At 39.8% G+C, this 17784-nt stretch overlaps 1 protein-coding gene and 1 long non-coding RNA gene across 2 annotated transcripts; both read left to right on the top strand.

The window, feature by feature from the left end:
• Positions 1-1123: 1123 nt before the first annotated feature.
• LOC117545360 lies at positions 1124-6435 on the top strand. Its single transcript, XR_004568821.1, has 3 exons — positions 1124-2006; positions 3816-4830; positions 4940-6435. It is a non-coding gene; the product is annotated as an uncharacterized LOC117545360 (long non-coding RNA).
• A 1418-nt stretch (positions 6436-7853) lies between these two features.
• LOC117545359 (glyceraldehyde-3-phosphate dehydrogenase-like) lies at positions 7854-17352 on the top strand. Its single transcript, XM_034215107.1, has 12 exons — positions 7854-7978; positions 8283-8331; positions 13098-13197; positions 13524-13633; positions 13732-13822; positions 14236-14351; positions 14561-14642; positions 15276-15427; positions 15949-16027; positions 16330-16413; positions 16808-16905; positions 16995-17352. The coding sequence occupies exons 2-12, from the start codon at positions 8309-8311 to the stop codon at positions 17062-17064; spliced, it is 1005 nt and encodes a 334-aa protein (XP_034070998.1). The 5' UTR covers positions 7854-7978; positions 8283-8308; the 3' UTR covers positions 17065-17352.
• Positions 17353-17784: the final 432 nt, after the last annotated feature.

The following is a 17784-nucleotide window of genomic DNA, read 5'->3' as shown; positions in this document are numbered from 1 at the left end:
CAGCGGCTGAAGCGGCTCTTTACACGCAGGAGACGGCAGATAAGCTGTGGAGCTGACAGGCTCCTCGACACCTCAGCAAAAAGTCTGACAGAGGCTGAGACAACACAAAGCCCAGGTGACACACACACAGTGGCAGGTCAAAGTGTGTGTGGGTTATTACTCTGTGTGTAGGTTGTTGCGATTCATGATCCAACATGTGTATTTATCCAACTGCAGAAATAATTATTTACAACAATTATGTGGATAAAATAGAATTTCTTTACATTTGTAATGATAAAGCTACTTGCAAATGACAGGGCAGTACAAGGTTTGGTAGGTTTAATTCGTACCTCTTCACTTAAGATTTCATTAAAATCATGTATTTTATTGTTATATTATAGTTATTTTATAATAATTGTTACTTTAATAATTGTATTCAAAGTTGAGTCAGCGATTCTGTATAACCCAAACTACATTTCAAAAATCAGCATCCCTCTTGTTCCAACCCATGTATAGATCCAAGGCCTCTCAACTGTGCTGGCTGGAAATATATAGTTTGAGTCATTTAGTTTGTTACAGAGCCAGGGTTGTGTATGAGCTTTTTTTCAGGCAGGTAGTGACTGTGAGGAAATTCCCTGATTTCACCAAAAAGAGAAAGTGTAGTGGATTGGAGTTGCTGTCCTTAAACCTTTTCTTTTGTAATATGTCAGTGAGTGCATTATGCATTTTTATTTCGGTATATTCTTGACTAAATTTGATAACCTCAAAGAATTGAGGCAGCTAATGATACCTTATCCAACCCCATCTGCAGTTAAAAAAACTCAAGGCAAGTTTTAAACTTAAATTATTATTTTACAAAATACGTTATTTTGGAAATATTGTTATTTTATTCCACTGGTAGATATATCGTCTTGAGACGTATGAGACTAAATTACAGACTAAAGGGGCATTATTTTTCTCATTTTCAGGTTCATAATTGTAATGTGTGCCTCTGTCACATGTCGCCCCATGCTTTAATGTTCTAAAAGGTCTGTATTCTTCTCCTACTGCCTCTTTTCACCCTCTGTCTGAAACCAGAGCCCAGTCTGCTCTGATTGGTTAGCTGGCCGGCTCTGTTGTGATTGGTCAACCGCTTCGAGATGTGACGTACATGTTGGAGCGCTAGCCGATCTAAACATGTTTTACAGACTCAAGACTTTTCTTTTTGCTCCTGGTTATACTCCTCTCTTTCCAACATTGTAAACCCCATACCTTCCACCTAGTCAGAAGTAAAGAAAGATTAGCAGCCTTTGTATACAAAATGTTACACCTGATGGATTTCTGTGAGCTTTCATAATGAAAATCCAGGGAAAAGGCACTCTTTTTCTGAAAGACATTTTCTTTTTTTTCTTCAGCATCAGCTGGTAAGAAGCTTTTCTCTCCTCTTCTTAGCGCGTGGAATTAATTCATGTATAAAAGGCAGAATTAAATAGTTTGATAACCTAGTGTGACCTAACATAACCGTGAAAAGGTTGAGCCACTTAAGTATGCAGGGACAGAATGAATGAATACAATGGTGAATGAGTCGACAGGAAATCAATGAAAGAAGAAGAAAGGAAGAGAAATTATGAGAAATGACATTTTATGTAAGCGAACAAAACACTCTGTGCCAGTGTTGTCGATTTTACAATACTTTGAATGTCATTTATTTTAGATGTCAACCTTTTCCAAATGCACAATTCTTGTCTGAACTACCAACAACTAAGTGAATGAATTATGAATGAAAAATACCACACTGTCCACCTCAGCAGCGTCTCATTTACCTCTCCTCACCTGGTTTCCTGCCAGTTCTCCCAGCATCCTCTCTGAGAGCTGATTAGAGGCCCCTTCCTGTAGCAGAGGACGAGACAAGGACACTCCGTCTGCCACAGAGCTCTCAGACTCTGGGCTGCAGCTGGATGAAGACGGATGATCTAATCCTGCCAGGCGAAGGTGGGCTGAGATGGCCGCCTGCAAGGTGACAGTCACACAGGTCTTCATTTGATCAGGTAATCACAAACCCCTGGAGTTGTGATAGTTTAATTAGTTTAATTTACGATATTCTCACGCCAAGCGTTTTATTTGACCTCTGTGCCACCTAAAACAATTATGTCTGTTTTTGTTTGCACAATTTATCAGCTGTTTATCAAAATGAAACAGCCTCAGGAAATGATACCAGGGGAGAAAATGTGTCTGATAACTGCAGCAGTTTCTTCTTTTGCAATTTGTCATCAAATGCATTGATGCTAATGAGGGAAATGTATTGCAAAGTCTTACATACAGTAACTCACCAAAATACCACATTTCATTCACCTCCCCAAAACCTTGGGTATATTGCCTGTTTTGCTTGCCTGGTTGAAAAGGTAAGGTTCTGGTTATGAATTGAAGGGGCAATCTTACACCACAAATACAACAAGTAAAAGCAAAGAGGTCTTACCAGAAATCATTTCTGAGTATTTGTTGGAGTGTCTGTTTTTTTTGGTGTTAGAGATTATTTTGTTACACATTAATTTTCTAAAAGCGAAGGGTGAACTTGATGGTCTCCGGATGTCTTCACTAGAGGGCGCCACACAGCAGTGGGAGAGGACGCTCTGTACTTTCCCCACTTCTTTAATTGTGCGGGTCACTGGAGGCACAGTTCTGTTTTCCGAGACTTTTGCTCTTTTTGTATAATATATTTTTCCTGACAGTTTATCAATCTTTTCTTACACCTCTTTCCTTCCTGAAAAGCATCTTCTCTCTTCATACTCCAGCCTGTGGGATCATTTCACTGCCTCTTTTTTCAGTTTCTCTACACACCGTAGGTAAGAAGATTGATCAGTCAACACACAAAATCAACAATAATCCTAAAGGAATCATTATTTACCTCAAAGCATGCATGAAATTCAGATTTCTGAAGCAGACTTGATCATATCTGTAATGCCCTCCATGCTCTTGAGGCCTTTTCTATTTTTTACTTTTAAGTCACAGATGTTTAGTTTAGACATAAGGGTGTATCTAATCACGCTTTAAAAGTGCCACTTTCTATATATATATATTTCTATTATTATAACAAATATATTTATTGGCATCGGTTTTTCCAATACATTTACAAATGTTTACCCCTCACCCCCAAATTAAAAGTTACCAGCCATTATCATACTAAACCAAGTATTTAAGTAAATATACAAATAATAGTTCAAATAAACATCTAAAAAGAAAATCTTAAGTTAAATACATAATTAAATCAGAATGATGCCAATAGTTTTTTTGTAGGTTTTAATAGTGAGTTATAGTGAGGTAAACAAGAGGCTTTACATAGATATTAAATGTAGGACTGTCCTCCATTGTGCCACTGCCTTTATGATGGAGGAGTGAGACATGCAGATGCTCACCAGACTCGTTGTGGTGTCTCCACAGGTTTTATCGCCCACTCCCTTCGTCTGCTACTTGACCTTTGGGGTGCCTCTTTCTCTTTCCTTTCCCCCACATCCACTGTCAATTCCACTCTTTAATACGATGAAATGCTATAAATGTCATCAGCTTAAAATGAAATGATTAAAGGTCATCTCCATAAACAGTTTGAACCTCCTGGGGCAACCGGGATCTAATCATTTCTTGGGGAATGATAAAGAAAAAACGCAACATGAAAGGATTTCATTTGATTTCTAACTTTGGTGCAGCTTTTTGTTTGATACGACCCTCATTGTTTTCAGGAAAATCCTGCCTGCCTGCTGATTTCTGACTTGACTGTACATGTTACTAAATTCATAAATGTCTTTGTATGGTTATTTATTTATTTGTTTCCTGTATTTTCTTGTAATCCCCTTCTCTTAAAGACACGAGACAGCCACACAAAACAAGAACATCCCATGACAAATCATAAAGTACAGCTAAATCTGCATTATATAAAGTAAATGTCCTTTTATAAAGGTCACAATGCTCAGTACCAACCTAACATGTGCCAAAAAGAATCAGTATTTGGTCAGCATCACTCAAGTTATTTATATATTTGAAGAGACAGAAGAGAAACAATTATATCTTAAAATGAAATGTAAATGTCAGTAAAATCATTCAGAGTTGAGGGATCTCAAAGAAAATAGAGGTGCAGTCCAACATAAAAATGAATGATATGATTGAGAATAAGTGTGATGCTCTCTCAAAACCAAATGGAATCTTCTTAACCAGGTGTTTATATTGGGTACTTCAAGAATACATGTGAGCATGTGAATGTATCAAATACAAATGAAAAGGATACTGGGGGAAATAAGGTGCGTTACAATCATAAATATAAAACTGCTTCTTCAATGTACCTTTTCATATCAATAGACACATGCTGACACTGTAGCTATTATTGCTAAACAAATAGCTAAACAGTCTGAATAAAGAGGCAGTACGTTATAGCTTTCCAACACTACAATTATTGAGTTAAGTCATGACATTTGTTCAGTTTTGTGTGCAAGTCGTGGAATACCAGACAATATTACACTCTCTACGAAAAGTAGGGCAGCACAGTTTCACATAAAATAAGTTCAAACACGAGAGGAGTTAATCACAATTTGCAGTGAAAAATCGAACGGAGAGCAACAGTAAAAAAAATGTGTATGAGAGTAGGAAAGACGGGTCTCCATGATGGAAGAGCTTTGCCTTCACCAGAGAGAATCATGAACATGTTAGAGCCAGAAAACAACCTGTTCACACAATCTGAACGGCAGAAACAAACATATCAGATAGGAGAGGCCGAGACCTGAATTACTAACCAGCTGTGTAATCACTGGGGTTGTCATAGCAACCAGGTTTGGAGACCGCATGGCGGTTGTGGATCATGGGAGCCAGAACTTGTATAAACTGCAGGTATGAACACCATCACATGCACGTGCTGAAAATAAACGCACATTTACTTGAACTTGTGTATTGTTTTTCAAACATTCAAACTAACCTTAAGGCACATCTTGTTTTACAGACGGTCTCACCCCTGACAATGTTAACCTTCGACCCCGACCTGCGATGCCTGGCTTAGCGTGTCGTCCTGCCAAATGTCACACCCCCTGACATATTGATGCCATATGAAGAGAGTTCAGGCTCAGCGCATGAGAAGGTTGGATGTAATATTTATAGGCTGACCTTTACTTCACCCTGCAGCGACTAGTCTTAAAGAACTGCATGTTCATCTGCAGAGCATTGTGGGAACTCAACATGTCTCAGGTTTGAATCCCACCTGACTCATGTTGCCCATGTGTAAGGGTCACTCTTGGACTCAAATTTGATTAAGAGGTAAATTAGACTTTTTTTGAATTATTTTCTCAAAACCAACAATGAATGTATCCTACTAACAAATAGTGTATAGTGCTCTGTTGTTGTCAATAAACTATTACAAAACACAACAATGAGCCACACTGTTGCACTTGGACATATTACCCAAAACACATGCTTATTCGAACTCAATCCCAAATTCCAAAAATATAGGGACAAGATGTTGTAGGGTTTGAAAATAAAAAATGTGTAAATAAAATGTTATATTCATTTTCAGTAAAAGCCACTAAGTTTGTAGATGAGAGCCACAGACAGGAAGTCACAAAATCGTGAGGGACAGACTAAGACACTGATTGCTTTTGTGTTTTTATGGAAAATTGTTGACTGTCAGAGAATAACAACAGCTAGTAAATATCATGCTTTTAAATTGACCGACCATGCCCTTGTACATCTGTACCTGAGCAAATGCCAATTAAAAGTCTTGAATGTTTATTATGTGTTTTGCCACAAAAGGCGTGGCATCGTGAACAGCTTCAAAATAGCATAATAAGCACTTTATGTAAAGAACACAATCACAGCTATATGAAAATCCAATCCTAACACAGGAGACACCTTTAACCGTAACCAGTAATCCCTGAGGAAAAGGACTAGAGAGATGACTTGCACCGACTTGAAGGGCCAAGAGGTAATGAGAGTTCACATGTTTCATGATGAACAATGGATGTGTTTTTTCTGCATACGGCTGGGATTGATAACCAAAGGTTATTTGTCATATTGTCATTGACATTCTTCCAATCTATACTTGTCAGTTGGGCCCGGTTATGTTGCTTAATAAACTGCCCTGCCTACACCATAAATAACAGACTAGACAGATGTTGCTACATTGTGTTCCAACAGCACATCGACAGAGTATAATGGATGTGAATTATGATCTGTGAGAATCTAGGCCTGCAGTCTGATTATCTAAGAATAGACCTAGATAGTCTCTGTGCAGGGTACACAGGAGAGTTCAGAGAGATCAGGCTATCAATCAACAGACACATCACAACATTTGTCCTCGTCTCTTTTTGGTTTGGTTGAATAAAAATGAATGATATCCTTGTTTACGGAGTGTTAGGTTTCGCATGGATTTGGCGATTCATGAGGCTAAACGTGGATGTCTTATTATGTTGTAATACAGTATTCAACCAAATTTAGCAATGTTAGCATCGACCTCTAGAAATGTTTTGACCTTAACTTGTTTATCACGATTAAAAAAGAGTGACCGAATAAACTTTCTCATAGAAGTGTTTTATGTTCATTGTTATTCTTTTCTGTTACTTCAGGACTTTTTGCTACATGACCAAACATGAATATGCTGATTATGATTTCATCCATTTTATTGCAAAAACGTGCAGCTGCAGGGGAGCGCAGTGTTTGCTCTAAGTGCTCCTTGATTACAACACTCAGAGCCTGAGCTTCATGGAAAGATCACCCAGCAGGCCTCCAGCTATCACAGAAACACAAGAAACACACAGCAGAAAGTGACAAATGATATTCAAAACTACTTTATATCACTCGTACTTTCATATATAAGTAGGTCATTCATTACTTTGAATACCAATGTTATCTGCTTATCAGAATTATTTATTGATTTCCTAATGATTACTTTTGTTGCTCTTTGTGGGGACTTACAAATGAGTTTTTGCAATGCGCAACTATAAACAACTTAAATAAACAAATAACAAAAACAATTTGAAACAAGTTCTCAGCTGAAACAGATTTTTGCTTCTCAATTCCAGAGATGAGTCTAATGATTTGAGTACTAAAGAACATGTACTGCTAGGGACTAAATAAGGTCCACCCCTGGTTATCTTGTGAAGCTTTAGTCAATTATACAGGTGTAAATATGACTGTTGGCAGAGAAAGCTACATGACATAAAGGGATAAAACCATAAGGCAGCTTGACATTTCCTATCCACCTCCCCAGTGTGCATGCTGTGGTTCACGTAGCAGTGGCTCCACAGCATCACATGACTATTGGTGTCAAACACTGAACATGAGACAGGGGGGGTGGTGGGGGGGGGGGGGGGGGGGGGCTTGAGTGGTCTGGTTTTGGACTGAGTACCAGTAAAAAGATTAGATACAGTGGAAGCATCAGACAGACTTCAAACTAATGAATGCTGAAGTGCCAATAGCTTGTATTTCTTAATCAATGGTGCTACATTAAATCGGGTGCTTGCATGTATTGATGACGCTAAAGTGATGTAAAATAATAATATGATATGTAAATACGTTTATTTTGTAGGTTAGTTGGTTGGGTTAGTCTTTTTTGACATATTTACCTGTTGCATTGTTTTTTATATTACACAATGACCTGAAATCAACCCCTAGTATACTGTGTGGTAGGCCGTTGTCGCTGAGCAACTGTGCATCTCCTCCGCTGGAACTACTTTTCTTTGCGGAGGTTTGATTTTTATGAAAATAGGCCGTTATAAAACATCCAGTCGAAATAAAAGTGTTTTTACCGGAGTTCAAATGGGTTTGGTACTGTTGTATCGCTCATAGACGGCGCATTAACCTCTGTAAACTTCTTGTCTCGTGGTTTAAATAAATTATTTGGCAGGCAGCTGCACGGCACCTTGAAATTGTGAGGGGGGCGTGCCCGGCCGCGCGCCGGGGAGATAAATTCGGGGGACACCTCAGCTCGTCCCCCGCTCTCTCTCCCCCCTGCCCTGAGGACTGACAGACTGAGGTGCCTTCACAAACGGTACATTTACCTCTTCTCGTTTCCAGTTTGAATTAAGTTGTCAAAACTTTTGAATTATGAGAGTTAAGCTTTCATTTTGACGTGTTGTCAAAAAAAACGGACATTTCTGGGACCTCATTTTATAATTCCTGTCATTTGGTCTTCTAACTCGTCTGCATGTTGCTTCTATAACTTTTAAATAGCTTAAAAGGTCGAAGTATTTGTCAAGCAGTGCAATACGTTTTCTGAATTACTTTTTGCAGGATGCCCAGTGTTGTGTTGCTTTTGAAGAAACATGCATTAAATGTGTCTATTTACCTTTCAGTGACGACTAAGACCATATCAGACAAAATGGTGAAGATTGGAATCAATGGGTGAGTTAGTGTTTTTAGATTTTAGTCGCTATCATCATTTGCAAAACATTATCTCATTATTTGTCACCGTCTCCACTGGCATGCATTAGTCTCCAGAAAACAACAACAATCACTGAGTGCAGTATAATTGGTATGGCTCTGGAAAACCTAAAATGGGATGGTAAATAAGCAGATCTGTAAGGAGGAGTATTTGCAAACAAATAAGGTGGCTTTTATTAATAAATGTGCATGAAATAGGACAAGAATGCAAATAAGTAATAGGAAAATAACTTTCATAAATGTAACTTGATAGGGGGCAATGACCTTTTAGGCTGCAGGTTATGGTCTCCTGCAGAGTGTGTCTGATGTTTGCTGAAATGCTGCAGCATACACAACCTCTCCGGTTTACTGGACATTATTAACAGGCTTGTTATTTTTCTTAGCTGCATTTCTACTCGGAGCAATGTGATAAGAGGGCAAGTGTCAACCCTTCATTTCCTAAATCACTCATATAATAAGCATCCAGTTGCTGGCAGTATAAAGGTCTTCCATCCTCAGGACCCCGACACTGTTTCTGAGACCCTCGAATTATGATCTGTGCTGAGAGATTGTATTTGAATTAAAAGAGCATAATAGAGTCAGTTGAAAAGAGGATTAAATCATATACAATTATTTTTCTCTAAAAGATTAAGTAATTTATTATTTGGGCATCTTATAAAGAACATGTCAATTAATGACATCACGTACAATATTTACATGACATGCCAAACAACAGTGCAGTATTATAACTTAAAAAACTTAAATTATATTAAATGTAATAAATGAACAAAACACATAAATGCAAAATAAACATAAAGTCCCCCTTGATGCTGAATTGTCCTTGAGCAAGACACTGAAGTCCCTTTGGATAATATTCTTAAATAAATAAATGTATCATAAAATAAACTTTTTAATTTTATTTTTGGACAATCTCCTCCAACACATTTCTTAAAAGTGATGTTATTTGCCCTTTATGTGAGACTCCTTCTCTGAGTCAGTGCTGTTGGAGAGGGGTCAGGACTCTGGACAGGACCCGTCTATTCTCTGGTTATTTATAGTCGGGGTGGTGTTGTGTTGTCACGGTTGTCCTCCCCTCTTCTTCCACACCCCCCGTCAGACCCCTCCGATCCCCCCTCTGTCTGTACTGCTGCCCTCCTCAGCTGTCACATTCCTTTTTATTCTCCACTCGTCTATTTTTAACCCTCTAACCTTTCCGCTGGGTTTCAGGGATCATCCGGCCGGAGGTTTATAGGCGCTGCTCACACTTTGAGATCTCCAGTTAAACATTTCCTCCTCCTCCTCCTCCTCCTCCTCCTCCTCCTCCTCCTCCTCCTCCTCCTCCTCCTCCTCCTCCTCCTCCTCCTCCTCCTCCTCCTCCTCCTCCTCCTCCTCCTCCTCCTCCTCCTCCTCCTCTGTGAAGCAGCTGCTGTGGAGCTGCAGGAGATTTAGCTCCTTGATTCTGGGCATCTCTGAGCCTCAGAAACTGAAGATGGGCTCCGGTCCATTTTGGCCTTGTGGCTGCATGGTGGCTTCCAAAACTAACCGAGGGAAGCTCTAATGTCCACTGGTCCTTTCCCCTCATGTCCATTCTTCCTGTGAAGGAAGGCAGACATGTGAATTAATCGCCTGGGGTTTACTCCCTTAAATAGACATTTCATCTGGCTGTTAGAAGTACTCCTGCTGCTGCCCTTGAGCAAGGAAGCACTATAGTTGAACCCATGGCCCTGCACTGTGGTGTTCCACTGCTACTAAATAGTTATTATGGTTTAAAGCAGTTATATTGTGTATTGTCATTAAATTACCAGATATTTCCGACTTTTGGAAATACATAGCCTACACTGATTAGACTGTGAGAGTGCAAACTTCTCCTCAGATAAATCATCAAACCGAAGAAAAACAGTTGCTTCAGTTTTAAGTTAAATGCATGTTTTTCTTTAACCGGCAATCCCCTTTTTTCGCCTTTCTCCAGATAACTCTCACAGCCTTACTATGGTATTTAGTAGAACTCAAGAACAATTTGTTTTCCTGACAAGGAGAAGATAAAGTCAATGATAACATATTATAGTAAGCACACAAATGCATACAATAATCCCAGATTATTTGGATAAAAAAGATCCATTAAAGATTGCAAATACCCAGAATTGATTCCAAAAATGAAAATAGATATATTGTAATAATACTCCCACCATCAGTGACAACCTTGTTACTGGAAACTTTTTTAACTCCCCGGTGCACCTTTCTAGTTCAGATAGAGACTGTTATTTCTGAGTATGTGATTGTCTGAGTCTTAGAGTTAAGTTTCAATCTGTCGCATGATTACTTACAGTAATGTGACTCCTGAGCGCTGGAGCCATGTGACCTTACATAACAGGGCTCAGTCTGAACATGTAAAGCAGAGACTGTGTACCACACTGTGGAGGCACTTTTTATCCCCACTGCCCCCTGTGAGTGCCATTGAGCAAGACTCTAACCCCCCTTACTACTTCCCCCTACTATCAGCTTGATTATTATACATAGACACTTGCTGCTACACCAAATAGTCTTGTATGCTGTTATCGGGACACATTGGGCTGCAGCTAGCGATTATTACAGTAATCGGATACAAAAAAACTTAAACAAAGCCTAAGACTTTTAATAATCAGGTTATTATAAGTTGATTGACAAATAGTTATTGCCCTATAACGACACAATGACTTCTGGAACCGTCATACAGATGTGCAGTTATGAATGAGTTATTTGCACACATTTGCATATATAGTGTTAAGTGAGGTTTGTTCCACCTGGAATGTTAAATACTTTTTTCAATAACGAAAATAAATGTAACTAAAGGAAAGTGCCGCAGCCTCGCCCCTTTGCTCTTATAAAGGTCAAACCGTATGTTAATATCAGATTTCCATGTTGTAGTTTTACGCACAAACAACTATTACCAGCTGAACTTTACTGTTTGTGTGGCAACTCTGCTCGGACGTAGATTCACTTTTATTCCTTTATTAGCATTAAGCTTAGGGAAAAAGCACAGCTTGAGCTTGGTCAGTGAGACAGTATCAAAACCAAATTGCAGCATCTCCATACTAAGTGGCCATTGATAGTCAGATGGAGGTTGTATTAAAGGTCCCATGACATGCTTTTTTGTATTAAAGGTCCCATGACAGCGAGACACCGCGAAACTCAGCCTGAACTCAGGCTGAGTTTCGCGGTGTCTCGCTGACCCCACGCAGCAACCAGGAAACGACACCAGTGATCCAGCTCACACTGTCCGCGAGCGCAGCAGCGAGCGCAGCAGCGAGCGCAGCAGCGAGCGCAGCAGCGTCCCGCCAACACGGCACCCAGACCCCACGCAGCATTCTCATCTGTTTGTCCTTACTGGTGTCATTTTCTGGTTGCTAACGCCATTGTAACACATAATCACTGATGTTCCGCTGTAACGGTGGTGGACTCATCAGAACATAGTGGGCGAGCTGATCAATCAGAGCACAGTGGGCTCACAGGGAGGGGGGAGGGGGCAGGAGCTCCAACAAGGCATGTAGGACAGAGAGTGAATACACATACTATACAGAGATGCTGTATGAGAAACCAATGTGATTTTGGAACATTGAAGAATATAAATCTATTCTAGTACACCTCAACAATGGAATTATGATCAGTAGAAATGGCCATGACATGGGACCTTTAACATTAGGACTGTGTCATGTCTTCCTTTTTACATCCCTTAAACACCACCTGCCTTCAGACACTACATTGCGTTACTCAGGCTATCACATGTTCCCTTAAGCCACAGTGCACTTGGACAGTTCTCCTGCAGTGCATTTCTATTTAACTGCTAATATGTGACCTTTAAAAGTCATTCAGTGTCTCGGAGTTAACATCGCCCTTCTCCACACATCCTCCTCCTCCTCCTCCTCCTCCTCTCTCCTCCTGCGAGATGAAAGGAAGAGATTCCTCCTCTCACGCTCTCTCAGATGATCACTCATTATGAGAGCCCCGCTGTTATCTCTTTCTTCCAGTGAAGTGGTTCATATGAAACTGTGTCCTCCTAACATCCTCCGCTCTCTGGTTTCAGTCCCCTCGCTGTTTGACCTGCTGTGACGGCAGCCATATTAGGCGTAAACAGGCTTTCAGTTGCCGGTGCCAGCCATTGTTATCTTCAGTCAAGGTTGGCAGGCCTTGTATGGCCCTGCTGTCCTCCACTGTCACTCTTAAGTTAGTCTTTCAGTGCCACCTTCTGGTTGGCCAGAGGCAATGTGGCATGAGACGTATGGAGCAGTCTTGCACAAAAGCCGCTCTAAATAAAAACAAAACATAAAAGAGGTTTAGAAATTATTCGATTCGGACGCGTCAAGATTGGCCTGAGGGATTTTTCAGACTTTACAGGGAAGACGAATCAGAAATCAGAAACAGGTTTATTACCAGGTAGGTTGACACGAACGAGGAATTTGACTTGGTGTCGTGGTGCATACATAAAAGTAAAACAAAAATTAAAAACACAGATAGAGAACTATTTTAAGAAAACTATAATAACATTACAAAATAATAATAAATATAGTCAAATAAAATATAGCAGTATTTACATTGAAATAGAATGTAATAAAATATGTGCATTCCCTTAAGAGATTTTTGTGATATATAATCTTGTTTTATTTATCCATTCTTCATGACCTGCTGTCTGTCTTTGAATGACCTTACAGTCAAATAAAAGGGTTTTCCACTTGCTGCCATTTTGCTAAGTTTTCCTTTCTCTACCTCTTTAGATTTGGACGTATCGGCCGTCTGGTGACCCGCGCCGCCGCCACTGGAGGCAAGGTGGAGGTCGTGGCCATCAACGACCCCTTCATCGATCTGGAGTACATGGTAAGAAGACCACCTGTACTCCATTTTCCTCCTGACAGTTTGTCATGATCATTTTGTATTTCTCAAAGCCTTCCAAAGTCCACTCAGGGTCAAATATAGTTTCGGGGACCGAGTTTAGTCAGAAATTCATATTTGGGTAATAAGAGGTTACAAAATAATGGGTTTTAAAGCATTAAGAAAAGACAGAGAGCTACAGTAGTACAAAGGTTTGAACGCCTTTCTTTTTTTTTATATATATATATATTTTAAATACTGTAGGTCTTTTCCTGTTAGAATCAGGTGTTCATAGCTTTGGTTTTAAATGTTCCTCTTCTATCTGCCTGCAGGTCTACATGTTCAAGTACGACTCCACCCACGGAGTGTGGAAGCACGGAGAGGTGAAGGCAGACGGCGGCAAGCTGGTCATCGGCAACATGAGCATCATGGTCTTCCACGAGTACGCACACTGTTAGATTTACATTTCTTTCAGCGGTCTCCCTATGAGTGTGTGACCAGCACAGTCTAACCTCTCCAATGGGTGATCTATTTACACAGGAGGGACCCCGCCAACATCAAGTGGAGCGATGCTGGGGCTGACTATGTTGTGGAGTCCACCGGTGTGTTCACCACCATCGAAAAAGCATCTGTAAGTTTACCATCTGCCTCCCACTTATTTCACTGGGAGACGGTTATAAGGACAGGAAGTTACAGCGAGAATGTTTTAAATTGTTGAGAATGGACAAAAAAATCATACAAATGTATTTTCATCTGTTTGTATATCAATGAAGTAACAAACATTATGCTGTTTTGGCCTGCAACGCCAGTTTTATATACATATTTATTTCAGTCTCTTCTTGTATTTCAATAGTGTAAACTGTAGAAGGTCACACCAGAAAAAGCAGCATACACTTCATTTACAGTCAAATGTTTCATTCTATAGCATGCAGGGAATTACAAATGACTGTTTGATGATATATTTTTAAAGCTACATTTCTAGTCTTAATTCAAATGAAATAAATATTATAACATTTTTCCTTTGACCTCTTTTGTGTTCCTTAGGCTCACCTGGCTGGCGGTGCTAAGAGGGTGGTGATCTCCGCTCCCAGTGCCGACGCTCCTATGTTCGTCATGGGCGTCAACCACGAGAAGTACGATAACTCCATGAAGGTTGTCAGGTGAGTCTCCACCTTTCTTACACATGTTCCTAGTTCTAATCGCAGCTTTAATTTATGTTTCTGACCTCAAATTATGACTTTAGATGCTCTGCCAATGAGAAACAAAAGTCAAACCAAGCTCATCTCCTAAATTAAGCTCTGAGTGTATGTGCAGTAATACCTTAACTTTGTGTCGTTGGTTAAATGTAGTCTCCTTCTTGTCTCCATAGCAACGCCTCCTGCACAACCAACTGCCTGGCTCCCATCGCCAAGGTCATCAACGATAACTTCGGCATCGTTGAGGGTCTCATGGTAAACAGCTCAGACATTCTAATTGAATACAATCTGTTATTGATGAGCACTTAAGGATGAATGGAAAATAATTTGAAAATTACATTTAAAGATATCTGGTCACAGTTTTGAACATAAAACTGACTGTTTTTGTAATGACTTTATGTATTCCTTTTTTTAAATGATTTTCTAATTGTATAGCCCTTACTTAGAAATGCTCATTTCCAAGTAAGCGCTATACAATTATAAAACAAAGTTCTCGGAGCGCAAAGTGATGTTCTGTGATAGGATTACTTGGTGTAAGCTGCAGCCAAAAAGCCAAGGAAAACACAACATGTTGTTGCGTTTAAAAAGCTGAAACTAGCAAATGTTTTTCAATCGTTTTTTTAATTAAAATCATACATCATCACAGTGGTTTATTAACCAATATTCTTCTGGGAAATTGTATTTCCTAGCGGAGCCAAAATGTTTAGACTAGCTTCTTTCCACAAATAAAACTCACTAACTTGAAGATTTCTTAGATCACTGTTAAGAGTAGCCCGGTAAAGTGAAATGCTCTGTTGTTATTTAATAGTTTGTAGCTAGGAACTTAAAAATCCTATTTAATAGATACATTATAAATCTGTAATGCTTCCCTCTGCTCCCTCTCCTCAGAGCACAGTCCACGCCATCACGGCCACACAGAAGACCGTAGACGGCCCCTCCGGTAAGCTGTGGAGGGACGGACGCGGCGCCTCTCAGAACATCATCCCCGCCTCCACCGGGGCCGCCAAGGCCGTGGGCAAGGTCATCCCCGACCTCAACGGGTACGAGCAACTTTCAGATCATTTTATATAGGGTTGTGACCAGGGTTATCACTGTTAACTGAAACTAAATAACGAAGACATCCTTGAAGAAAAACTACAACTAAACTGATGCTCCCAAACTCCGTTGCTAAGTGAATCTAAGCTACGAAGCAATTGAAACATCCAAACTAAAATAATTGAAAATAGAGAACAATTGAAACTTTGGTTGTGACTTTAGGAAGCAGCCGTCAACCAGGAGGACATTTAATGTATGTATGTGAGCTACACGATGATCCCATTGATAAAAAGTGGCAGGTCCCCACACTCTAGAAATATTTCATAAAAGTAGGCAGCACATGCAAAAACGGTTTGCAGTGAGGCTGATCATATACTGTATGGGACGGACCAGAGTTCGACTTTTGACCTTCCTTTGGAGGAGATCATCAAGGAGACGTCACCAAGGGGAATAAAACAATAATACACAATAATCTGTTTTGATGTTTTTACTTTGTGTCTGATTGTTGACGGTCCTGTTTTTACAGCAAAATCACCGGTATGGCTTTCCGTGTCCCCACCCCCAACGTCTCCGTCGTTGATCTGACTGTCCGTCTGGAGAAGCCCGTAAGTATCTTCTAACTTTGATTAAATATAAAGGTTTAACCAAGTGGCTGCTTAACTTTGGAACCAATATACAGATGAAAACATTATTTTTCAGCTATTAACTAGATCCCACATCTTTATTTTTGACTGTATGTTTGGGGTCGGAGAGGAAGAAAACTTGAGCTCAATCATCCACTGAATTTCCATACATTTTAATTCATAACACTCTGTAGCATTGAGGCATAATTATGTTACATAGACTTGCACCTATATAAAGCTTTAAAACCTTTAGTTTAAATTAATAAAAATATCTCGCCCTTCAGGCCAAGTACGACGACATCAAGAAGGTGATGAAGGCCGCTGCTGAGGGACCCATGAAGGGAATTCTGGGATACACAGAGGACCAGGTACGGACAAATGTCAACATATTCTCTTACTATGTTTAATTATAGACGTGTCTGAACATAACAACAGTCTGATGCCATTTCTATGGGTGTGTGCATAGCAATGCAAAATCCACTAGATGTCAGCACATCTATTCTGCTACAATATGGTCTCAACTTAATTAAGAACTCATAAGGTATATTTAAAGTAAAAAGAAAACTATTTATAATCCATAAAGCCAGATGTGCAGATATTTGTAATTACGTATTCATCCCTATGTTGCTGCACAGCCTGCCTTATGCCACTTTTATCCAGGACCAGAAATGACATACTGGTGATGAGTTTATGTCCGACACAAATCTGTATTCACTGTCCCCCTGCCTGTATAAACATCTTTGTTCATCTCTTTCTGCTCAGGTTGTGTCCACAGACTTCAACGGCGACACTCGTTCCTCCATCTTTGATGCTGGCGCCGGCATTGCACTGAATGAGCACTTTGTTAAGCTGGTTTCATGGTGAGTTAAAGCACACCAAAAATAGGACATGATTCTCCATTCATAAATATTCTATAATGCAACTTCATTCCTTCACTGTTTGTCTGCAGGTACGACAATGAGTTTGCATACAGCTGCCGTGTGTGTGACCTGGTCCTGCACATGTTCTCCAAGGAGTAAAGCCCTGTCACGACTCGTAGTTTCCTTCCCATGATTCCCTCATGCTTCACCTATGCATGTTGTGTCATCCGCCCAAGGAGCAAACATCTTCCTCAACAAACGTCTAGATAATAATATAAATAATAATATTCATAGATTTTTATATGATAAAGTCGCCTCTGCTCTGTCCAGCAGTGAAGTCTGCACTAAGCAGTGTTTGTAGAGAGGATGTTCCATCACTGAACTGTATTGTACTGAATGGTCTTGTTGCACTTGACATGATAATAAAGTCCTCAGTTTGTGGAAGAGTTTTTTTGTAGAGTGCATCTCTCTCTAGACATATGTTTATTTGTAATTATTGTAATAAATAAAAATCAGTGGGCTGTTGAACATTCCCATCCAGGACCCTAAAGCTGTTAATCTAGTGCCCAGACAAATGACTTTGAGTTTGGTGCAGAATACAAAATTAATAATTTCTGGGATGGCGGACAAAATCTAGTCCGGAAGGCAGGAGGAGAGTTAGGAGAAAGCCATACAGGAAGTGTAGTTTTCTGGGGCGACATGTCACTCTTGATCATTTTATATAAATAATGTGTCTCTCTTATTTACCTCTGACAATTGATAATGACAGTCTCACCCCTCCTCAGACTATGAGGGTGGTTTACACGTCATTTTAAATTCACACATTTGTATTGCAACAAATAGATTTGTATCTGGAAATGTCTATAGTCCTATATGTGG

The sequence above is a fragment of the Gymnodraco acuticeps genome, unplaced genomic scaffold, assembly GCF_902827175.1.
Source record: "Gymnodraco acuticeps unplaced genomic scaffold, fGymAcu1.1, whole genome shotgun sequence".
NCBI lineage: Eukaryota > Metazoa > Chordata > Actinopteri > Perciformes > Bathydraconidae > Gymnodraco > Gymnodraco acuticeps.
This window is presented reverse-complemented; position numbering and strand designations above follow the sequence as displayed.